The 24,554-nt window shown below is 47.2% G+C and overlaps 2 protein-coding genes across 2 annotated transcripts in view; both read left to right on the plus strand.

Annotated features, from left to right (window-relative positions):
* Positions 1-23,561, plus strand: part of LOC107115231 (arachidonate 15-lipoxygenase B-like) — a 54,141-nt gene extending 30,580 nt beyond the window's left edge. Inside the window, exon 17 of the mRNA XM_015416889.1 lies at positions 23,219-23,561. The gene's annotated coding sequence lies outside the window, so the exon portion shown is untranslated. The remainder of the gene's footprint in view (positions 1-23,218) is intronic.
* Positions 6,219-23,225, plus strand: LOC107115239 (arachidonate 15-lipoxygenase B-like). Its single transcript, XM_015416899.1, has 14 exons — positions 6,219-6,454; positions 7,530-7,728; positions 9,468-9,540; positions 9,688-9,810; positions 10,471-10,574; positions 11,289-11,461; positions 11,742-11,885; positions 13,693-13,896; positions 15,784-15,870; positions 17,196-17,365; positions 18,692-18,813; positions 20,233-20,333; positions 21,586-21,756; positions 23,021-23,225. The coding sequence occupies exons 1-14, from the start codon at positions 6,308-6,310 to the stop codon at positions 23,198-23,200; spliced, it is 1,998 nt and encodes a 665-aa protein (XP_015272385.1). The 5' UTR covers positions 6,219-6,307; the 3' UTR covers positions 23,201-23,225.
* Positions 23,562-24,554: the final 993 nt, after the last annotated feature.

Consider the following 24,554-nt stretch of genomic DNA (forward strand, 5'->3'; position numbering starts at 1 on the left):
CAATTAAGCAACAGCTTACGGATGATGCATACAATACAGGTTAGTGTCATTCCCCAGTGGGGAGAGAAGGAAAGAGGGGGAAGCCAGGCTAGATAGAAACCCGTTGCTGTCCTCAACCATAGGCCTGGCGGAACTTCTCTGTCCTGTGGGCCCTGCGGAACTGTCCCACAGGGTGTGGATGTCATTTAGTTCCACCAGGCCAGCGCCTGGGCCAAAAAAGCCCTGGCTGTGGTTGAGGATACTTTTTGGGCCAGGGATCACCAGCGATTTCTTTTTGCCTGAGCGTAATACTCTTTGGGGAATGTACCAGGAGAGGTGATCCCGTAAATACATTGGCCATTTAGGGCCTTAAAGGTTAATACCAGAACCTTGAACCTGATCCAGTATGCAACCTGGAGCCAGTACAGCTGGTGCCCCTGACCTTACGGCTTTTAGGGTTCTTTGGGGATTTGGTTGGCTATGATAAGCAGTCCATCCCTAGTTTTAGAAGCATCACAGATCCATCGTCTGCCCTGAATAAAAAGGCTCTACCAGACGCTGTGAATCGGATGGCAACTAAGCAAAAGAAGTATTCTGTCAGAGAATTTTTCAATCGTAATTCTAAATCGGTGATTTATGCTACCAAATGCCCTTGTGATCTCCTACTAGAGCTGTGAAGATCAGACTAGGAGAGCACAGATGCTGTATCGGGTTGCAGAGGAGGAATGCTCCGGTTGATTCAACATTTTTACGTCATCAGGTCATACTGATGACTGAGAGCCAGTTTGGTGTCATGGTTAAGTGCGGAGACTCTAATTTGGGAGGACCGGATTTGATTCCTCACTCCTGCACTTGCAGCTGCTGGATGACCTTGGGCAAGCCATAGTTCTGGCACAGCTGTTCTTGAAAAAGAGCAGTTTCTCTCAGAGTTCTCTCAGCCCCACCGACCTCACAGGGTGTCTGTTGTGGGGAGGGGAAGGAAAAGGAGTTTGTAAGCCGCTCTGAGACTCCTTTGGATAGAGAAGGGCGGGGTATAAATCCAATCTCCTCTTCTTCTACTGATAAGCACCTGCATTTCTGTGTCTTGAAACAAGTCCAAGCTCCCAGCCTGCAGCTTGCACAGTGTTTAAGGGCCAAAGAGGCATACTGGATTAATGCTTTAAAGACCTTAACCCCACATGGCTCGTGTAATAATTCCACAAGCACACCAAAGTTTTACTGGAACAAAAGCAGGGCGTTTCCTGGCCTCTGCTTGGACAAACACTAACAGCTAACAGCCAGAAGATAAAGTGAAACCTAGCTACAGCACAAGCTTTTTGGCCCTAAGGGATCAGGGGGAAATGACTAAACAGTTCAACAAGGGAACATCACCAAATTCACAACTTGCCACGATATAACAACACCCCTCTTCCTTTACGACTCAGCAGGGCTATTTTTGGGCAGGAAAGCACAGGAACGGAGTTCCGGCTGGCTCCCGAGTTGGCCACGCCCAGCAGGAACTCATTAGCATAACAGGCCACACCCAACAGCAGGAACTCATTAGGATTGGCTATATTAGGGGTGTGTGGCCTAACATGCAAAGGAGTTCCTGCTACAAAAAATTCCCTGGGTTTTGACAACAAACAAGGTGAACAGAATAAGAAGCAAAAGGTGGGTGTGGCTGGATGACCAGACTTCTGGTAACATGGGGGGGTGTCCTAATGTGCTAATGAGCAGTGCTGTCAGGGTGTGGCCTAATATGCTAATGAGTTCCTGCTGTTGGGTGTGGCCTATTATGCTAATGAGTTCCTGCTGGGCTTTTTCTACAAAAAGAGCCCTGGCAGTATAGAGTTGCTATAGATTTTCCGGGTTGTGTGGCCGTGGTCTTTGGTGTGTTTAGCCATCACTTCCACAATATTTTTCTTTCTCTAGAATAACTTTTCGTTTTCCTGCATAGTTGGCAAAGAGCAAATATGTAAGAGCAAACATGATTATATATATATATATATATGAGTAAGCTGTACAATATTTTGCACTTAGCCAGAGGCCCACTGTCTTGCAAAGCTTCCGTTTTCCAGCTAATTGCCACTTTCACTCTGGGTTTGCCTGGCTTGGGTTCCTCTTTCTTAGTTCCTATTTCTTAGCTTTATAATAAGCATACTTAATCGATTGGCTTCAAGCAATATATTTCTTAATGCAATATAAAGCAAAGTATTTCTGGGTGCCCCTTAAGATTTTCTGTCAGAAGTCCTTATTTGTTTCATTTCTTACAATTCCCTCCACTCAGAAAACCCCATCACCCATATAAAGCATCAAATCTAGCTTGCATAATTTCACAATCCCTCACCAGATTGGTGGTTAGGTTTAGTTCATGACCCTCAACTTCAGTTACCAGAAAGAACATGTTTTCTGCATTTTCATGATAGGGAGGTGTCAGCAAGCTGTCATGTTTGATCCATTGTATATATATTTCATCTGTCAGTGCCTCTTAACCTTGCATTACCTTCTGTATTAACTCATCTGTTTATAGTTGTTACCTAGCAACCATTGCGCATGCTTATAAACAACCAGCTTGTTAGCGAACTGCAACAACACTTCAAGGGCAGATGGGAGATAAGGGAGACCGCTTATGTCTACTGCTATTATTCAGAGCCTGAGAACTAAATTGTTTTGGAATACCCAGGCCGTTATGATTCCCATTGCTTTGGCGCTATTCTTCCCGGGCGGGAAGGTATCTCATTGGTATTGAGCCTGTTTGAACTTTATTTTATTTTTATTTTTATTTAACCTTCAACTTTATATCCCGCTCGAATCCTCTTTTTCACAGAGGGTCTCAGAGCGGCTTACAATTGGTGCTAATCACACGAGTTTCCCTAACTAGGGCCACAGAGTTATATGGGGTAGGGTTACCTATCAGCACCCTTGTGGTGGTGGTTGGGATGTTTCTCAGCTTCGGCACTTGGCTTTGGCATTCGTTCCGGATAGTCCTTCCTATGGGGTGCACGACTCGCGTCTTCTGCTGGTCCCAGCCACGTCCTTCTGGCTCCGCTGCGCCAGCGTCTGACGTTATCAATGTGCCCCGTCTCAGCAGCCGTCTAGATGTTTTCCCCTCTCCTGGCCACCAGGGGTCACCATGTCACCATGTCGATCGCTGTAGCTTGCTGCTGCTGCTGCCGTTTTCGCCGCCGCCATCTCGCCACGCCACCTCCGATCTCCGAGCCAAGCCGAGTTCTCATTCGCCGCCGTCGCCGCCGACCATCCGACATCAGGCAGGGTGCCCCCCACCCTACTAAGGGTGGGTACCCATTTATCTACTTGCAACTAATTGCTTTTCGAACGGCTGGGTGGGCGGGAGCTGGGATAAAGGTCGAGAGCTCACCTCGACCGCGGTGGTACTCGAACAGCCACAGTGGCTGCCTGAGTGATGTTACTAAAGCAGGCGTTTTACTGCCTGCGCCACCGCTCAACAAGGGAACTTTGTTCATGTTACCGGCTTGCTTCATTGTACACCATTCTAAACAGAAACCTTGTTGGTGAAACATCTTTTAATAAAGTCATCCTCTTGACTGAGAAGTGACTCGTTGATCGATGGTACCCTCACAGACTGTTTAGAATCTTTCTTTCCAAATTGTTCCACCCATATCACCACCGATATGAATGACGACGATGGGAAATCTCTATCCGCAGAGCAGACCCTGGAGGGGTCCGAAACGAAAGACCTCGCTGAGGAGAAGGAGGCCGAGCTTGAGAAATTGACGCCGGCTACTCCTGCCGGGGCCACTGGACCCAAGAGGGTGACAGCGACACTGTACATGTCTCCACGGACTAGCCAGGAAACCCCCCTCCCGAGCTGGAGCGATTTCGGCACCGAGGGGCTTCGGCAATCACAAGAGCTGATGGGGGCGAGAAGACGAGACAGCTCCCACGACTGGAATGTGACGAACCGTATGGTGAAGGATTTACAGCACACGCTGAGGGAGGTGATAGAAAATCTGCCTCACCTGGTACGGGATGTTTACGAACAGGTGGAATATGAAGCACACCGCGGAGCAGGGCAAGCCCAAGCCGGCCAGCAGCAACAGGCGGCCCCAGCCCATGTTCCAGTGCAGCAGCCGCAGCAGCAGCCGCAGCCGCAGCAGCAAATTCCACTGATTCCTCAACAACCCGGGGGCCTGCCAGTAGCACAGGCTGGGGTACCCAGGGCTAAAGACCTTATCGAAGCGACTTTTGATGGGAACCCCGATGAACTGCCCTATTTCGTGGTCAGAGTGCAGAAGTTCCTGGATCGGTCGGGCCATTTGTTCCCGGATGACAGTAGCAGAATCGATGTGGTGGCATCCCGCTTCAAAGGAGCAGCAGCTACCTGGTATGTTAGCTTGCATGCCGCCCGAGGCCCGGAACTGAGAGACATTCAAGCATTTATGTGGGCCCTACGGAGGCAGTTTGAGGATTTGAATGCAGCTCCTCGGGCAAGGGCCTATCTACAGACATTGAAGCAAGGGAAGAAGACTGTGCGAGACTATGCAGCAGAATTCAAAATTCATGCAGCCAAACTGGCAGACTGGCCAGACCACATTTTGGCTGAGTCCTTCCGGCTGGGACTAAACCAAGAGATCAGAGAGACGGTGCTGAGATTGGTCGATCCTGTATCCCTGACGGCGTGGATCCAAGAAGCAGTCTTCTTTGATATGGCTGTTTCTATGAGTCTCTGGGTTAAACCTCGGACACATGGGATCACCCAGCATCCTAATGCAATAAGAACCCCCACAACCATAATAAGTGATGTTAGTATGGACATTACCAGCCCTTTCCATTTCCCAAACCAGGATTCAAATATTCCCGTTATGGATGTATCTACCCCTGAGTTCTCAGCCAACTGGGCTCGCAATGCCCACATAAAAGCGTCCAAATTCACTAGTTCTGGACCCTGGGCATTGTGGAGCCCCACATACCAAGCTGCCGCAGTGCCCTGTAGCCGAGCTGCCACCACATCCACTCGGCTGCTGTCATCCGGGAACAGGTGGCCCGACCTCTCCACAAATTTCATCACTCGAACCACAAAGTAGGAGAGTTCCTCCGGGTTCCCATCAAAGGTGGTTTCAATGAGGTCTTTCAGACAAGGTATCGCCTGTCCCCTCAGACTGCCAGGATGTGGCACTGGAACCGGGACTTTGGCTGGGCCCGGTTGAGGTGTGTCTTCAGGCCGGGGCGGCGGCGGCGCTGGAGCTGGAGGGGCAGCAGGCACTGCCGGAGCTGCCGGGTGTGCCTCTCTCTCCTCCCTGATGGCTTGAATCACCAACTGCGGGATTGCCTGGATGACATCCTCCAAAGTCCGCTGCAGTTGCCGTCTCTCTCGATCCGCCACCTCCATCCTCTGGGCCAGTTCCAGTCCCTCATCCGGGGACACACGGCCACTTCTCGCTTTCGATCTCTCCGTCACCCATGCTCCGGGTAATGGCTCGAAGGGAGCCCCGAAGGGGGGGAATCCCCCTGACGTGGAAAATCCCCGGTTGAATCGGCTGTCTCTCAGTGGCCTCTGCGTAAGCATATAAGTCTTTGCTGTAGAGTCTGGGTGAAATTGGCTCCAATTGGAGCTTGGCCAATAACCATGGCCAGGCAGCTGCCACGGCCCCGTCGGGGTCAGGAACACCAGGGTCGATGTCATCTTTGGAACGGCTCCAGCCCCAGTTGCAGTTACCTGCGGCGTGGTGGTCACCGTTGCAGACTAGAAGCACAGAAAGGACTGCAGTAGCAATTAGCCCGACACTGACCTCTCCAACCCCCATGGCAGCATAGCTGACATTAGCCTGATTAATTCTTCTGAAAAGCTTCAAACACTCTTTCCCAGCCATCTATTTATAACATCATAGAGGCCCACTGTCTTGCAAAACTCTGTTTTCCAGCTAACTGCCCTTTTCACTCTGGGTTTGCCTGGCTTGGGTTCCTCTTTCTTAGTTCCGATTTCTTAGTCTTATAATAAGCATACTTAATTGGTTGGTTTCAAGCAATATATTTCTTAATGCAATATAAAGCAAAGTATTTCTGGGTGCCGTTTAAGATTTTCTGTCAAAAGTCCTTATTTGTTTCATTTCTTACATGCCTAAGGCTGGAATCCAGCCTCTCCTCCTGACAATGGACAGCCACAAAGCCAGCTGGAACTCAGCCTACTCTTCCGGGCAGGGGTGAAGTTAGCACGGCAAAAGGGGCGGGCTTTTCTTGCTGGGAAAGGGTTATAACTCCTGCTCTGTGGAAGACAGGTTCAACCGTGCCCTGAAATCCATCCAGTTACCTCTCCCACTTCTAATCATTCAAGAGAAGAAACATTCTTGGCATATAGCTGAGTTGCAGCATGGTTCGCTACACAGCTCGTGTGTCTACTGGCACCTTCGCGGGCTCACAGACAAAAGACTGGATTTCACTCACCTTGGTGGGCACCAGGGGCACCAGCCCCCAAACTCGGCTTGACAACTGGGGACCGGACTTCCGCTATGGAGCGGTAAGTTATGAGCGGTAGTGGATCAAAGCCCAGCTGAAGCTCTCGGGTTTTATGGGATGACGTGCATTTTGCAAACAATTCATGACTTGCTAATGGAGCAGCCAAACTGAAAACTGCCTGTAGCTCCTGTTTTATTCCAGTTTAGAGTTGGGGTTCAAAGAGAGAATGTGGCCCTCCAGACTTGATGGTTCTTCCAAAAGCAATTTGTGAAATGGGCAGGAGACTCTCCTGTTCAAAGAGGAAAATGCAAAATCCAGTGAAGCGACTGAAAACCCTTGAATATACCAAAGGGGCAGTGTTATCAGCTTGCTTATTTATGTACCATTTTCTCCCCAATGGGAACCCAAAGTGGTTTAAGGTAAAGGTAAAGGTTTCCTCGCTCGAAAGCCAGTCGCATCCGACTCTAGGGTTGCGGTGCTCATCTCCGTTTCAAAGCCGAAGAGCCAGCGCTGTCTGAAGCCGTTTCCGTGGTCATGTGGCCGGCATGACTCAACACCAAGGTGCACGGAACGCTGTGACCTTCCCACTGAAGTGGTACCTATTTATCTACTTGCAATGTCTTGCTTTCGAACTGCTAGGTTGGCAGGAGCTGGAACTAGAGACAGGAGCTCACTCCGTCATGCGGCACCCGGGTCTCGAACTGCTGAACTACTGACCTTCCACAGCCTGCAGTTCAGCGTCTTAACCACTTGAGCCACCGCAGTTTACAATACATTTAAAAAACCAGAAACATGGGGGGAAGGTGTCTGAGTGAAAAGCAGCTCTCTCTTGCTCTCTCACTCCTGATCTTCCACCCAACTCTACACTAAAAGTTCCCACGCTCACAGTTCTGGGCACCCCTATAACTTAAGTCCTTGTAGGCAGAAGAGAACTGCCTCAGCCAGACCCCAGTCAGCTCCTGCTAGCCGTAGTGTGCAGGGTTACAATCTCTGATGAAAACCAGAGACCAGGTCCCCGGATGAGGGGTGGGAGTTGGAGGCTGAGCAATTCAGGCTTTGAATTTACTCTGCTTTTTTCCGATGCCATTGGAACTTGGAGCATCTTCTTCTTATGACTCTCTCCCACTCCATTTCAGGACAGCAAGTACAAAATTACGTGTCCCCAAGACCTGGGAGATATTTTGCTCATCCAGTTCACCAAAAAGCATTTGCTGGTCCAAGACAGTTGGTATTGTAACTTTGTCAAGGTGACATCCCCACAGGGCAAGACCTACAACTTTCCAGTCTACCAGTGGATTGAAAGCAGCAGCACCATGGAGTTCAGAGAGGGGAAAGGTAAGGAGATCTGCTCCAGAGATGCCCCCCCCATACTTTAAAAAGTTACTCTTGCTTTTTGCGTCCCTCTTGTAGGATTTCCCTACTTTACAAAACCAGGTAACACAAAGTGTTGCTAGTATTGGAGGCAAAGTCTGGCCTTAAATTCAGGATTCTTATGTATCAGTCTAGGACTGTGGTCATAAACTAAATAATCCACTTTCAGTGAACTTTCCAGCTGGATTTTTACTGTGTGAACAAGCAAAATCCAGTTGGAAAGTCCATTGAAAGTGGATTATTTAGTGTACGTGACTAAAGCCTAGGTCTCTCCAAAGAGTGGATTAACACTGCCCCTGGTCATCAGGGGTGTGCATAATGTAACTCCCCAGCCAAAAATGTGTACAAAAATCACTGTTCATGCCATCAGTTCAGATTTCCAGAACAGTAGTAGGAATCTGGGATTCTTACTAAAATGAAACTATCTTCCCCCAAAATCTACACTGCTTTCAGTTTGCATAATTACCAAGCCAGCAGGACTATATACACACACGTTCTCTGTGGTGTTCTTTGATTCTGCTTGTTTTCCTGGGAATGGCATTCTTCCTTCCATTTGCATCCTGGCAAAGGTCCAGAGCTCAGCCAATCACTTTCACAGACAGCCGCAGAGACAGAATGTGTAGCATGTAAGGATGCCTGTTTTCCTGTGACTCCGTTCATTTCCCAAGCAGCGACATCCTTCCTTCTAATTAGATCCTGGCAAGGGAGGTGCAACGAGCCCTTTCAGCCAGCCACTTTTGCAAACAAGGCACCGAGAGGGAATTTTTAAGGCAGCTGCCAGCACTGAGCCTTTTCTGTTTGCAGTGCACATGTACACAAAGGAGCAACTTTGTGGTGGCCTGGTAAATCAGAACTGCTTAGCTACGTAGCTCAGATTCGGGGAGGTCTTGAGAGGAGAGGCGGGGACAGTGTTCCATGCAATTTTAGTAGCATTATGTGCCATGACTGCTGAACAGGAGACCCTCAAATTGGCAGTGCAATGACAAGGATGGTGTCTGCAGTTAGATCGAGATGGGTTGCCAGGCTAGTCTCTCTGTAGCAGTAGAAGATAGAGTCCAGGAGCAGTGTTCCCTCTAAGCTGAGTTCACAGTTTTTTAGCTTCCAGCTCACACATTTTTGTCTTCGCTCAGGAAGGAGGGCTCCAGAGCAGACTAATTGATGCAGCAGCCAAATCGCTCGCTCACAACTTTAATGCTCACAAAGTAGAATTTTTGCTCACAAGACTCCACAGCTTAGAGGGAACATTGTCCAGGAGAACCTTAGAGACTACCTAGACTCTTGCTCTTTTCTACTGCTACAGACGGACTAACATGGTGACCGATCTGGATCTATCTCCATGGAAGGCACTACATTTAGCTGTACAGAACGGAAATCTACCAGCCTTGTGAAGAAACGTGCACAGGTGTCTGCAGTGCGCATGCACAAAAACGGTCCCAAAAAATCTAGAACATGAAAACACAGCAGCGATTTCTATCCCATACCAGTAATGCCTTCCCTGGAATGAAGCAATCATGGTAAATGTTTGCCTCTCAAAGCTCATCCAAAACTGTAATAAATCTCTCAGTGTACGCTCCTCCTCGTCATGGCTGTAGCCAGGTTAGGGCAATTGGTTGCAGCTCCTGTCCGGGAATGCTGACTCACTCCAGTGGATTATTTCCATTCCAAAGCCACTGATACCCCCTGACCCCCTTCTCCCCCTATAGGGATAACAGCTCCTGAAGACCCCCTCCCAGACCACCGGAAGAAAGAGTTGGAGGAGAGGCAGGAATCCTATAAGTGAGTACTGATGCATGAGGGCTCCGAAGAGTTTTCCATGCTGGGGTCCTGCTAGGAGAGACAGGATTCCTAGCTTCTGTGTCCAAAGAATATGAAAATATGTGACTGCAGGTTTCCTAATGGTAATTATTGGCCTCTTCTGTGCAGGTGGAAGGAGTATGCCCCCGGAATGCCTCACTGTCTGGACGTCAACTCAGCTCTCGAGCTGGAAACCCACTCCCAGTTTTCTTTGACCAAAGGCACTCTTTTTTTCTCACGTGCCGCAGTGACGTAAGTTGTGCAAAGAAAACACAAACGTGGTTAAGGCAAGTAAAGGTGGTACCATGGCTGAACCCATTACTGTGATTATGACAGTGCCAGGTACCACCCACATTCTCTGTGGAGTCGGGCAGCTGGGAAAGAGGCCAGGAGCACCTTAGAGATGTACAGGAATTTCAGGCATTGAGCTTCCAAGACTGAAAGAGGCTGATGAGAATTTTAACTCTCAAAAGTTCCTACCCTGAAAGTCTTGTAAGATTCACCTGGCCTCATATCTAGCTCTTCCATTGCTGACATAAGCAGAGACTTTGAAAGGTCCAGTAAATTCCGACATATAAACTGTATTCTCAAAAGTCCATCTATGATTGTACGGCTTCTTTCTTGTCTTATAATCCTTTTGGATGATTTTTAATCCATAAATAATTGTGTAAGCCTTCTTCCATATTATACTTTTTCCCCCTCTCCTTCCTAAAACAATATGCCACATATCTGCCGGGTTTGATTGCATGTTCAAAATGCCTTTGTTTTAGAAATTTTAATGTTTTCTGTACCTTTTCCATTTCTAACATGTCTAATTGTTGTTGTTTTTTGTCTGATCTCTGCTAGCGTGTCTTCACTGGGGTTTTGTTTTAATCTCTTGTTCCAATTTCTGCTCCTTCTTGACTTCTTTAGGTTGGTGGAACAGAGACTGAAGGGATACTCGACCAGCAAAAAGTCTTGGGAATCCCTGGATGACATCAAGAAGGTCTTCCGTTTCAAGAGGAATGACATGATACGTAAGAGGGTGGCTCCGTTAGAATGTCATTGGATGTACCTCCAGATTCAGTCACATCTGGAACACGCTAGAGCTGGAGAACTGCCTTGAGAAATCAGAGTTGGTTTCTCTGATGTAGTGTAGTGGTTAAGTGCGCGGTGTAGTGGTTTGGTGTAGTGATTAAGTGTGCGGACTCTAATCTGGGAGAACCGGGTTTGATTCCCCACTCCTCCACTTGCACCTGGCTGGACGACCTTGGGCAAGCCGTAGTTCTGATAAGAGCTGTTCTTGAAAAAGAGCAGTTTCTGTCAGAGCTCTCGCAGCCCCACCTACCTCACAGGGTGTCTGTTGTGGGGAGGGGAAGGGAAAGGAGTTTGTAAGCCGCTCTGAGACTCCTTCGGGTAGTGAAGGGCAGGGGATACATTCAATCTCTTCTTCTTCTTCTTCTTCTTCTTCTTCTTCTTCTTCTTCTTCTTCTTCTTCTTCTTCTTCTTCTTCTTCTTCTTCTTCTTCTTCTTCTTCTCAACTCGTCCTTCCTCACTAATAGGAAATTCACTAGGAGTGAAGCTTGGGAATTCAGTTGCTCCTCTCCCTCTAATAACCTACTTGAAATCACTTTGATCCCTACTGAAGCCAGAAATCTTAATTCCCTGCCCACGTAACACTGATCAATAGATTTCTCTGTCCTACACCCCACAAATAGTTGAATTCGCCATTGCTCCTGTGTGTCTTCCAGAGTACGTCATAGAACACTGGAAGGAAGATGCATTCTTTGGCTACCAGTTTCTGAATGGATTGAATCCAAACCTCATCCGGAAATGCACAGAGATCCCACCTAATTTCCCCGTTACCCAAGCTATGGTGGCCAGTTCCCTGGGCAGCGGCACCACCTTAATGGAAGAGCTGAAGGTAAGAAATCTGGGGTTGCGATGCACGTGCTCTAATTCTTCAGCAGAGTACGGGCAGAGCAGAGCGACCAAAATTTTGCAAGACTGTGTGGGTTTTATGCAGGACTTTATACATTTATTTCCGAATGAATTGTTTTATTCTCTTTTGCTGCCTTGGGAATTTGATGGGAAGGAGGGATGCAAAATATTTCTGACAAATAAAAGCAGGATCGTTGTTCTAAAAGCTGGGGCCTATTCCCAGCCCACCTGCAAGTTTCCCCTTCCACCCATCTCCCCTGCAGAAAGGGACCATCTACATTGCCGACTACCACATTCTGGACGGGATCACCGCTGGCCGGAATAACAAGCTGCAGCAGTACACTGCGGCCCCCATCTGCCTGCTGCACCTCACGCCTCAGCACGAGCTCATTCCTCTTGCCATCCAGGTAACGGGATAGAACCATTTGAGACTGTGGCGGGCCCTGGTCTGGGAGTTCGTTCAGTGGTGGGACAGGGCAAAGCTCAGATGGCTGTGGGCGCTCTTTCAGGGTGTTTCCAGGGAAGGGGTCTGAAGCCATAACACATGGGAAAGACAGATTGCATGGGCCTCCGCTAGAGGAAACTGCTTTGCAAGGGTCACAAGACCTTTGGAGTTCCTGGAGAAACTGAACAAGCATGTAGACAATGGTGACCCCGTAGATATCCTCAGACTTCCAAAAGGCTTTTGACCAGCTACCTCGCCAAAGTTTCTTGAGTCAACTTAGCAGTCATCGGAGAAGGAGAAGGGTTCTCTTACAGATTAAAAATCGGCTAAATGACAGGAAGCAAAGAGCAGGAATCAATGGGCAGTTCTCACAATGGAAGGAAGTAAGCAGTAGGGTCCCACAAGGATCAGTATTGGGGCCAGTACTATTTTATTTCTTTGGAGCTGCGGTGGCTCAAGTGGTTAAGATGCTGAACTGCAGGCTGTGGAAGGTCGGTAGTTCAGCAGTTCGAGACCCGGGTGCTGCATGACGGAGTGAGCTCCCGTCTCTAGTTCCAGCTCCTGGCAACCTAGCAGTTCGAAAGCAAGAAATTGCAAGTAGATGAATAGGTACCACTTTGGTGGGAAGGGAACAGCGTTCCGTGCGCCTGGGTGTTTAGTCATGCCGGCCACATGACCACAGAAATGTCTTCAGACAGCGCTGGCTCTTCAGCTTTGAAACGGAGATGAGCACCGCAACCCTAGAGTCGGATTCGACTGGCTTTCGAGCAAGGGAACCTTTACCTTTACCTTTTTACTGTTTGATTTATTCAAAAATGATCTGGAACTGGGGCTGACCAGTGTAGTGGCCACGTTTGCAGACAACACAAAATTATTCAGGATGGTGAATTATTATTCGGAGCAGCGTACAGGAGACTGTCCTAACATGATGCAAACCTGCTTCAATTCGGCAAGAGCCTTCAGATCACCTTCCTCAATTGGCTACGTGACCAGTTACATGCCATTTGCAGGGTGGCTGCCTCACACACCCCAATCAAACCAGAATAAACTGTGAAACGTTGGCAGCTGGTGCCTCAAACCAGTGACTATCCCACGATGTTTTTAATTGCAATGGAGGAGGACGGCAGCCCTCTCCCGCCTTTCACTGGGGAGAGAAAGATTCCATTCCAGTGTCAGTAAAGAAGGTAACATGGAGAAGAGTATTCACAAGAGCCACAAGGAAGGGTGACAGAAGCAGATTTTTCAACACAAACGTAAGACATTTTTATCCTCGGCGCTCATTAACTGTAGCTGGAGAAGAAAATGAATGTAAGAAGGAGTTGTTTTTAGACAGGGGTCATTTCGTAGAAAAAGAGGTGCAGGGGCTCATTAGCATAACTCATTAGCATAGCTTATTTGCATATGCCACACCCCCTGACATCACCGGAAGTGTGTCAGAAGGCAACACCCACTTGCTCAGGCTCCACTGGATGGTTTTGGATTGCTAGCTATGGGGGACAGGGATGCAGATCCTTGTGCTCCTCGTGGCCCGGGGCTGCTGGGAGCAGTGGGTGGGGCTTGTTGCATGTGGCCACCCCCTGGGCTCTTTACTGCTGGAGCTCTGCTCCTGTGCGCTCCTGCAGGAAATGACCCCTGGTTTTAGATGCCAAACAGGCCACCGCTGTCTGTCATTTCCCTGCCACAGCAGTCTATACAGAGGGGTGCGTGTCCAGGAAAGAGCTACTTCTTGGAGGCCAAGATCCCATGTTGGCTGCCTCCTCTTCCCACAGCTCAGCCAGACCCCAGGCCCAGAGGCTCCCATCTTCCTGCCCAGTGACTCTGAATGGGACTGGATCCTGGCCAAGACCTGGGTGCGCAACTCCCACTTCTATGTGCACGAGGCCGTGGACCACCTGCTCCGGACACACCTGCTGGCAGAAGTCTTCGCCCTGGCGACCATCCGCCACTTGCCCATGTGCCACCCGCTCTACAAGGTGAGGCTGAGCCAAGGCAGGGATTGTGCTTCTAACCTAAATAAGGAAAGAATACAGAGGGCAAAAACAGCAGATAATTCCTGATGCATTGCGGAGATCTTCTTCCAAGTGTCCCGGAGAGGGCCGGGACTCCCCCCGCTGCAGCCAAGGTAGGACTTGGCAACCCTACTTGGAATGTGCAAAGTGAAGTACAGCAGGCAAGACAAAGGGCATGAGAGAACTAATCAGACATGAAATGGTGAATTGGGCGTATCTTATTATCTTGATATATAGACTTGTATTTTGCATGATAGATACATTGGAATGGATGGTCCAAGCTCAGAACTTACACAAACACACACACACCAAACCCTTCACAGTATTTGTTTGGACTGTTTTTTGCAGCAGTTTTCTGCTCTCTGCTCTTGCTTGGAGCCATCTTCTTGACTCTACACTTCCCTGCGTGGTCCCAGCCAATCATGGATCATGTAATAAATATAACTGTATGTATCACAATGTCATGTAGCCAACCAGTTCTGGCTACACTGCTTCATTATGAATCCAATTCAGAGCGAAGACAGGCAACTTTGCCCTCACTCTGAATGGGGATTGGAGAGGAAGCCTTCTTCACTACCCACCTCCCCCCCCCCCAAAAAAAAAAAAACCCAGGCACTTTGCAGGCTCTTTAGCAGTTAAAAAAAACGATATTATGGTTTTATAAATCAAGTGTAAATCTAAATAAATTAATGAATACAATTCTCTCATTTTTTTTTTTGGTAAACAAATTTTATTTTCTCAGGAATACAACATATAAAACATTTCATTCTATCAATTGTCTACCCCATTCCCAGTTCCTCCCCTCCCTCCAATGGCTTCCCACAATGCTTCCACCCCTGCTCCAAATTACTTCATATCATCAACAATATCAGTTTTTCATCATTACAATCTAAAGATAACATCGTTTGACTTAATATTGATCTAAACATATTAAGTTTTGTTTCACATCCCAGTTCTTTTCCAGATAAATTTTAAAATCATTCCATTCTCCAAAAAACTCATCGTCTTCTTTGTTATTCAGTTTTTTTGTAATCTTATCCATTTGTGCCATGAACAGAACTTTTTGTATCCATTCTTCAACCTCTGGTACCTTTTCTGTCTTCCAAAACTGAGCATAAATCATTCTCGCTGTCACTATCAGGTACCAGAGTAAAGTTTTTTTAGTCGTATTGACTTCTTCCATTTTGAGTCCCAAAAGCAGAATTTCCGGTGCTTTTTTAAAAGAACATTTCAGTATTTTTTGCATTTCATTGTGGACTTTTGTCCAAAAGTCTACAGCTTTCTCACAAGTCCACCACATATGATAAAATGAGCCCTCATGCCTCTTACATTTCCAACATTTGTTTGACATATTTTGATTCATATTTGCAATCTTCTTAGGTGTCATGTACCACCTATACATCATCTTATAACAATTTTCTTTAACATTAGTACATGTCGAGATCTTAATAGAATTTTTCCACAAATATTCCCAGGTTTCCATAGCCACTTCCTTATTCATATTAATAGCCCATTTTAACATTTGTTCTTTAACACTGGGGAGTGATGCGTTGGGCTGTGTATTGCCCAAACTGTCAAAAGTGGCCGTCGCTCGCTTCGCACGATCGCGAAACGCTTCAGTCCTCCATCTTAGCCAGACCGGAAGCCACAATTCTCTCATTTTGACATCTTTGCCCTCACTCTGAATGGGTATTGGAGAGGAAGCCTTCTTCGCTACCCCACACCAAAAAAAAACAGGCTCTTTGCTGGCTCTTTAGGAGTTTAAAAAATGATAATATGATTTATAAATCAAGTGTAAATATAAAATCAATTAATACAATTCTCTCATTTTGACATCTGCCCTTCTTTCAGCTCTTAATCCCCCACATCCGGTACACCTTTAAAATCAACATCTTGGCCCGGCAACTCCTCATCAGTAAAGACGGCGTCTTTGAGCAGGTGAGTTATACATACCCTCTTTTGGCACAAACTAGTTAGCCTAGCCAATCAAGGACTTGTCAGAGGGTGATCTGAGGATTCTTCCAGAATTGTAGCAGGTCTGCTTCACGTTATGAGAGTCTCTATACACCCTCTTGGCTTGCCCCGGTGGAAGGAAGGCAAGACAGAGATGGAGTAAGATGCTGAACTGCGGGCTGTGGAACGTCAGTACTTCAGCACTTCGAGACCCGGGTGCCGCATGATGGAGGGAGCTCCCGTCTCTAGTTCCAGCTCCTGCCAACCTAGCAGTTGGAAAGCAAGAAATTGCAAGTAGATAAATAGGTACCACTTCGGTGGGAAGGTAACAGCGTTCCGTGCGCCTTGGTGTTTAGTCATGCCGGCCACATGACCACGGAAACGTCTTCGGACTGCGCTGGCTCCTCGGCTTTGAAACAGAGATGAGCACCGCAACCCTAGAGTCGGATTCGACTGGCTTTCGAGCCAGGGAACCTTTACCTTTACCTTTAAGCAATAAATAAATAAAATGATTAAAAATTCCTTGCAATTTAATGATATATGACAAAACTGACCTTTATCTGTCTGTTGCTCTGGGCTCTGCAATAACCAGAACGAACAACAGTCATCGGTGGATCTGGTGTCAGGTCATGAAGTATTCCTGAATATTCAAAAGCTCACTATACCTATAGATTGACATTGGACAGATTGAACACAGGCACCGTGTGTGTCATCTCGTGGGATGTGTTAATGCTCAAGCTTGAACAGCTGATCTTTTAGAAAGATCACTCAATGCCCCTTTTGAGACTTCAGTTCCTTCATCAGTCCATTTCGGCAAACTCTTTCAAACATGAGCAGCCAGGTGCAAGAAATGGTTCTTGTGTAAGATGCAGGGCTCTTTTTGTAGAAAAAGCCCAGCAGGAACTCATTAGCATAATAGGCCACACCCAACCGCAGAAACTTATTAGCCTATTAGGCCACACCCCTGACAGCACAGCTCATTAGCACATTTGGCCGCACCCCCCATGTTACCAGAAGTGTGCTCATCCAGCCACACCCACCTTTTGCTTCTTACTCTGTTTACCTTGTTTGTTGTCAAAACCCAGGGCCTTTTTTTGTAGCAGGAACTCCTTTGCATGTTGGGCCACACACCCCTAATGTAGCCAATCCTAATGAGTTTCTGCTGTTGGGTGTGGCCTATTATACTAATGAGTTCCTGTTGGGCGTGGCCAACTCGGGAGCCAGCCGGAACTCGGTTCCTGTGCGTTCCTACATTCCTGCCCAAAAATAGCCCTGATAAGATGCATCTCCCATTTCTCCCATTTCTCCAGGCAACCGGTCTCGGGCGTGAGGGCTTGGTCCAGCTTTGCCAACGGGGGCTGGAAGCCCTGACCTATTCCTCCCTGTGCCTCCCAGAAGATTTAGAGGACCGGGATGTGGGTTCACTCGCCAATTACTACTACAAGGATGATGGCCTGGAGCTCTGGGCAGCCATAGAAAGGTCAGGAAGGTCAAGAAGGCAATGGGGTGGTTCCATTTGGGGGACGGATAAGAGAAGGGTGTTTTTCACCTCTTTCCTGAGGTGCAGAAGATTTCAGAAGCACCTCTCCCTCCACTCCCCCAGACATGTTTTATCAGAAACCAGCCAGCTCCTATTTACAGAGAGGTTAAAACGAAACCTAGCACAAGTGGAAGAAATCTCGATAGAACCTTTATTCCTGATGCATTCTTTTCCCGTTTTCAGTAAGGTTCCTTTTTGAACACAGGGGAGTATTCCAGAGTGGTATTCTGTACTTTAAATCGGAAGTGTTACGCTGTTGTTCTCTGCTCTTCCATCCTTCGCTGTTGTTTGGTGCTGTTCCAAAAATGCCTTTGCTTTTGTAACAGAGTCAATCTTTTGCTTCTTTTCTTTGTAGTTGAAGATAAATCCTTCTGGAGTTATCCATCTGTAGGGGGTGGAGTTTTTACACTAAGACAGTGTTCAGTTGACAGTTGAGATCAGAAGATTCGCCATCTTTTAATATAAGTTGTATGATTTTATATTGATTGGCAGTTTTAATGGAATTTTAATGTATTTTTATATATGTTGTTAGCCGCCCTGAGCCTGCCAAATGGCGGGGAGGGCGGGATATAAATCTAAATATAAATAAATAAATAAATAAATAAAAAGTGGTGGTACAGCACATTCTAAACCCCTAGGACTCTCCCCATGGCATTCTGTTCTCTTTATCTTAATCTAGAGAAGCCACGTTTTTTCTTAGAGTAGGTTTAGAGACAGTGGCCGAATCTGCATTTGTCTTTCCCACCGGTGTCCCAGCCTTCTAACTCGTCTTCAGAAAAGCTGTTCACATTTGGTGTCGTTTTCACACCTCAAGTGTGCTAGCATACTTTTGCCCGTCCACATATGTTTATCGTCCTTTCGGGGCGGCTCCACGGTCGTTGCACCTCTGCGCTGCTTTAAAAGAGTCTTCTCCAAATGACATTCAAACAAGCATAGAGAAAGACGGCCTCACAGCAGCATGAAACTGATTTAAAAATACAAATGCAGATTCGACCAGTAACTCCCAGAGGGAATTCAGGGAGAGAGCTTTCCTCTGCTCAGGCCTCCCCTTCAGACGTCAGAGCTCCAGGCTGCCTCCAAACTCACTGATCGAACGCGGTATTCTGGCTCATGCTGAATCCCTTTGGACAACCCCACTCGTTGTCCCACCCTGTGTCAGAGGGATCTTTCTGGGATACCGTGCGGAGGGGGATTCTCTTGGGAGACCAGCTGTGCCCCAGCTCTGCAAAACTGACTCACTTTCTGCTTCTCCCTTTCCTCCTTCAGTTTTGTCTCCAATATTGTTGACTTCTACTATTCAAGCGACGAATCTGTGCAGAAAGATCATGAACTACAGGGCTGGATAAAAGACATCTTTACGGAAGGTTTCTTGAGTCGAACGTCTTCTGGTAAATGTCCTCTCTCCCCTCCATGGATGGGATCCCCCACAGCTAAGCATGCAACCCTTGTTTACAGAACGAACCACATCGTGCCGTTCAACGCTCTTTCATGCTCTTCAGTGAACCCACTCACACAGATGTTCAAGGCACATTTTGGGTTGCTGTCCAAGCTCCATAGCTGGCAGACACTGATCAACAGAGAGATCTTGGAGTTGTAGCAGATAACTCACTGAAAATGTCGAGACAGTGTGTGACTGCAATAAAGAAGGCCAATGCTATGCTGGGGATTATTAGGAAGGGTATTGAAAACAGATCAGCCAATATCATAATGCCCCTATATAAATCAATGGTGCGACCTCATTTGGAATACTGTGTGCAGTTCTGGTCACCACACCTTAAAAAGGATATTATAGCTTTGGGAAAAGTGCAGAAAAGAGCAACTCGAATGATAAAAGGGTTGGAACACTTTCCCTATGAGGAAAGGTTAAAGCGCTTAGGGCTCTTTAGCTTGGAGGAATGACGGCTGAGGGGTGACATGATTGAGGTTTATAAGATTATGCATGGGATAGAGCAGGTAGAGAAAGAGGTACTTTTCTCCCTTTCTCACAATACAAGAACTCATGGGCACTCCATGAAAAATTGCTGAGCGGACGGGTTAGAACGGATAAAAGGAAGTACTTCTTCACCAAAAGAGTGATTAACGCATGGAATTCACTGCCACAGGAAGTGGTGGCGGCTACAAGCATGGACGGCTTCAAAAGGGAATTAGATAAGCATATGGAGCAGAGGTCCATCAGTGGCTATTAGCCACAAGGTATAGATAGGGACTCTGGGGCAAGTGATGCTCTGTCATCTTGGTGCTTGGGGGGGGGGTCAACAGTGGGAGGGCTTCTAGTGTCCTGGCCCCACTGCTGGACCCTCCTGATGGCCCCTGGTATTTCTGGCCACTGTGTGACACAGAGTGTTGGACTGGATGGGCCTTTGGCCTGATCCAACATTGGCGTCTCTTGTGTTCTTATGTTTAAAATAGAAAGAAATACATATCTCAAAGTAGTTGTGGGACAGGACTCAGAAACCTCGGAGTGCATTTCACTTTCAGGACTTCTATTTTTCTCCCCTATGTAAGTTTTGTCAGAGTCTAGATTGCCAGCTCTTCAGTGCAAGGCCTTGTGTGCTTGTTTTTTGTAACATACCACCCATCCCAAAAACACTGTATGAATCGAAACAACCCATGTCCTGCTCTTTCAAAGGTGATCCATGCCACCATGGGAATTGAGTTTTTCTTAACTGTGAGCTTCAGTTTTTCTTAACTTCAACTATATTGAAAATCTGCCGGGTGAGATGTGTAGGCTTGCAGCAAACTTGCCCGTGTAGAAAACATTTACCACATTATTACCTGCCTCAGATCTAATTTTCTTCCGTTCATAGGAATCCCATCCTCATTCGATATGGTGACGGAGCTCAAGAAGTTCCTGACAATGGTGATATTTACCGTTTCTGCTCAGCACGCTGCTGTCAATAATGGTCAGGTAGGAGCAAATCTTCACTTGTTCCTACTGGATAACTCTTCATTGTCTTTGCATGGACCCTTTCTTCCACTACAGGGGGCAACCTTTGATTTCAGACTACCATACAGTGAACCAAAAATATCACTTTCAGGAGGACTAACATCTTCCCCTCAACTTCCCCTCAATAATACGTTTGCCTTTCTCATTGTTGTTTCACGTCGTCTACTCACCCCTGCAGCTACTGATTTTTGAAGCTGGTCCCCCCCTTTTGTGGGAGATATCAGCCAATCAGAGATCATGTAGAGTATAAAATGATGTGTACCTGATACAATCTGGCTCTGTGATAATGCTGCTAGAGACAAGCACAGGCAGTTGAGAGTGAGGGCAATGCTTGCTGGGTCAGACCTGTCATCAGTAAGAATTGACTTTGTTTTCCCTCGATGATGCCATCCTACAGGACAATCTTCTTGAGTCAATATTCTTTTCACTCTGAACAGGCTTACTCTTTTACAATTTATCACAACCTCTCCTTCCCTGCAAATCACAAGGAGATACGTCTGCTTTTTAACTGATTTCAGATCTTGTCAGATCTCAGGCGCTAAACAGAGTTGGTACTTGGATTGGAGACCACCAAGGAAGGCTACCTTTGCTTCTCACTTGCCTTCAAAACTGTTTGTTGGGGCAGCCATAGGTCAGTTGTAGCTTGATGTCACTAGTATATATGTAAATTTGGGAACAATTAGGATATTAATCACAGGTGGTCGGCCCCAATTTATGGGATGTGGGTACCTATTAGGGCTGTTATTTATTTGGCTACAAGCCCAGGTGGACCCCTTAATGTAGGAACACAATTCAAAGATAATAAATAGTGTTATGTTAGTTTTCCATATCTATACTAAATAAGCACGAATCTATAAATATGTATAGACTCACTGGAGAAGACCCTGATGCTGGGAAAGATTGAAGGTCAAAGAAGACGGGGACGGCAAAGGATGAGATGGTTAGAAAGTGTCATGGATGCAACGAACATGAAATTGAGTCAACTTCAGAGGACGGCGGAAGACAGGAGGGCCTGGAGGGAGATGGTCCATGGGGTCGCGAAGAGTCGGACTCGACTGTGCGACTGAACAACATAGTTACAGAATTCTGAATGGGAAAATATTTTGAATTATGTGTTTAGAAAGAAAAATTCCTTGTGGCTCTTTATTTACATGGGTGAGAGGGGGGTTACCACAGACTGGGGAGGAGGGCTAATATTTGTTTTTGATCACAGTATGGAAATGGTGCCTGGATGCCCAACTTCCCCTCCTCCATGAGGAAGCCCCCACCTCGATCTAAAGGCACGACACGCTTGGAAGACTACCTGGATACTCTACCCGCCATCAACATCACCTGCAATATCATTGGCACCCTCTACCTGCTTAGCGCCCCAACAGGAGATGCAGTGAGTGCTTTGAATGGGTGACAGAGCTGGTGGTAGCAGGGCGGAGATGTTTCCCCTGGGAGATTACAGCAGGCCCCCCACTCACTGAGCTGTATCACCATCCAAGCAGATGAGAGGGGTGGGATTGCTGCTGAAGTGTAGTGGTTAAGTGTGCGGACTCTAATCTGGGAGAACCGGGTTTGATTCCCCACTCCTCCACCTTGCACCTGCTGCTGTGTCCTTGTGTCAGTCACAAGCTTTGGCACAGCTGTCCTTGAAAAAGAGCCGTTTGTGTCAGAGCTCTCTCAGCCCCACCCACCTCACAGGGTGTCTGTTGTGGGGAGGGGAAGGGAAAGGAGTTTGTAAGCCGCTCTGAGACTCCAAGTGAAGGGCGGGGTATAACTCCAATCTCTTCTTCTTCTTCTTCTCTTCTGAAATTGGTGGCCCTGTTTGAGATTAAAATTAAAATTTTCCATTTTTAACTATCTTCATGTAAGGAGAGGCATGCCTTGTGGGGTTTTACTTTAAAAAATAATGTAAATTGACTGGTAATTACTATACTGAATGAACTGATTGCTTATTGCATGTAATGACTATATATACCTGCCGCTGAACTGCAGGCTGTGGAAGGTTGGTAGTTCAGCCGTTCGAGACCCGAGTGTGCCGCATGACGGAGTGAGCTCTCGTCTCTAGTTCCAGCTGCTGCCAACCTAGCAGTTCGAAAGCAAGAAATTGCAAGTAGATAAATAGGTACCACTTCGGTGGGAAGGTAACAGTGTTCCGTGTGCCTTGGTGTTTAGTCATGCCGGCCACATGACCACGGAAATGTCTTCGGACAGCGCTGGCTCTTCGGCTTTGAAACGGAGATGAGCACCGCAACCCTAGAGTCGGATTCGACTGGCTTTCGAGCAAGGGAACCTTTACTTTACCTTTAGGATACTATAATAGCACACAATGCACTTTATAAGATGGTAGTTAACAAATAGAACACTGTGGTCCAGAACACAGAGATCAGTTCCCCTGAAGAAAACAGCAACTTTGAAGGATGGAATGAATAGCACCACAGCCCCATTGCGCTCCCTCCCTACCCCAAACTCCACCCTCTTCAGGCTCTGCACCAAATCTCTGGGAATTGTGGAGTTGCCAACCCTAGCACATGCAGGTCTCATTGCTGGACAGACACAGGGTCACTGGGGGAAGCGTTCCTGCAGGGGTCCTGAAATGTATATTGTGACTCATATTTCTATCAATGCGTGCTTTCTCTTGTTCTTGCTCTTGTTAACAGGTAGCTCTGGGGAATTATCCCAGTGAGTACTTCACAGAGAAGGAGCCACAACAGTTCATCCAAGACTTCCAGGACCGCTTGAACGAGATCTCCAGGAAAATTGAGAAGAGGAACTGGTCTCTTCCCATTGGCTACCATCATCTGAACCCTCCTGAGATAGAGAACAGTGTCTCCATCTGAGTAGGCTCAGTCTGGAAGGGGGCCTTGCAAGGCGATGAGGAACATCTGCCAGTTTTTAACGTTCAGATTATGTACCCTTCCCATGCAGGGCCCGCTGCAGCTTCTAGTTGCTTCAGTCAATTTGCACAATTCTCTCCTTCCGCTTTAGCAGTGCCCACCTGTGTCCTGATTGGAATGTTTCACAAGCACAATCCTGATTTGCCTCTGACTTTCTTGGGAGAGGCGGCATATCTCTTTTCCAAAAGCACAAATCAATCTTGCTGTAGTCTTCGCACAAATCAATCTTGCTGTAGTCTTCGCACAAATCAATCTTGCTGTAGTCTTCCTTGAGCGTTTCCTTCGGAGAAGATGGGTAGTCAGTGTCCCAAATAAACAAATAATGGTAATTAAGGCTACATTTGTATTATTGGGTACTTCTGTGTTACCTTCAGCTTTTTGCTCAGGTTTGTGTATTCAGCCACCATTTTCTGAAGAATTTGGCCAAGATCTCTTATGCTGGGCTCAGGGGGAAGAGCTGCTTGGTCCCTGCTTTTCTTACATCTGACTAGTTTCAAAATGGCCGCCAGGTGCCTCATAGTTACGTGTTTGTGCCAGGGATTCTGGGTTGCCAAGAATCATTAATGATTTGGAGTTGGGAGTAAGCAGTGAGGTGGCTAAATTTGCGAATGACATGAAATTGTTCAGGGTGGTGAAAACCAGGGAGGACTGTGAGGGTCTCCAAAGGGATCTGTCGAGGGTGGGCAAGTGGGCGTCAATGTGGCAAATGGGGTTCAGTGTGGCCAAGTGCAAAGTGATGCACATTGGGGCAAAAAATCCTAACTCTAAATACATGGTGATGGGGTTCGAACTGGCAGAGACTGACCAAGAGAGATATATTGTAGTAGATAAATCCAGGGGTCTTTTCCTAGAAAAAGAGGTGCAGGGGCTCATTAGCATAACACATTAGCATATGCCACACCCCCTGACATCACCGGAAATGTGTCATAGGCCACACACCCCTGACATCCCCGGAAGTGTCAAAAGGCCATTCCCCTGAACATCACCGGAAGTGTGTCAGAAGGCAACACCCACTGCTCCAGCTCCACTGGACTGTTTTGGATTGTTAGCTATTGGGGGGGGGGGAGAACGTGCAGATCTGTCCTCGCAGAGGAGGGAGAGCTTGTGCCTGAATAAAACTTGGTCTTAAAGGTGCCACTGGACTGTTTTGGTTTACTGGCTATGGGAGGGGGGATGAGCAGATCTGCCCTCACAGAGAAGCCAGAGCTGGTCCCTGAATAAAACTTGGTCTTAAAGGTGCCACTGGACTGTTTTGGTTTACTGGCTGGGGGGGGGATGAGCAGATCTGCCCTCACAT

This window comes from Gekko japonicus, unplaced genomic scaffold, assembly GCF_001447785.1.
Source record: "Gekko japonicus isolate JY-2015 unplaced genomic scaffold, Gekko_japonicus_V1.1 scaffold3040, whole genome shotgun sequence".
NCBI classification, from domain to species: Eukaryota; Metazoa; Chordata; class Lepidosauria; order Squamata; family Gekkonidae; genus Gekko; species Gekko japonicus.

Bases quoted from the DNA above. Each gene is read 5' to 3' on its own strand.
- LOC107115239 (XM_015416899.1), top strand. From the start codon at position 6,308: ATGGTTCGCTACACAGCTCGTGTGTCTACTGGCACCTTCGCGGGCTCA. The intron at 6,455-7,529 runs GTAAGTTATGAG...ACTCCATTTCAG, and splicing joins CGGACTTCCGCTATGGAGCG to GACAGCAAGTACAAAATTAC. The intron at 21,757-23,020 runs GTGAGTGCTTTG...TCTTGTTAACAG, and splicing joins GCGCCCCAACAGGAGATGCA to GTAGCTCTGGGGAATTATCC.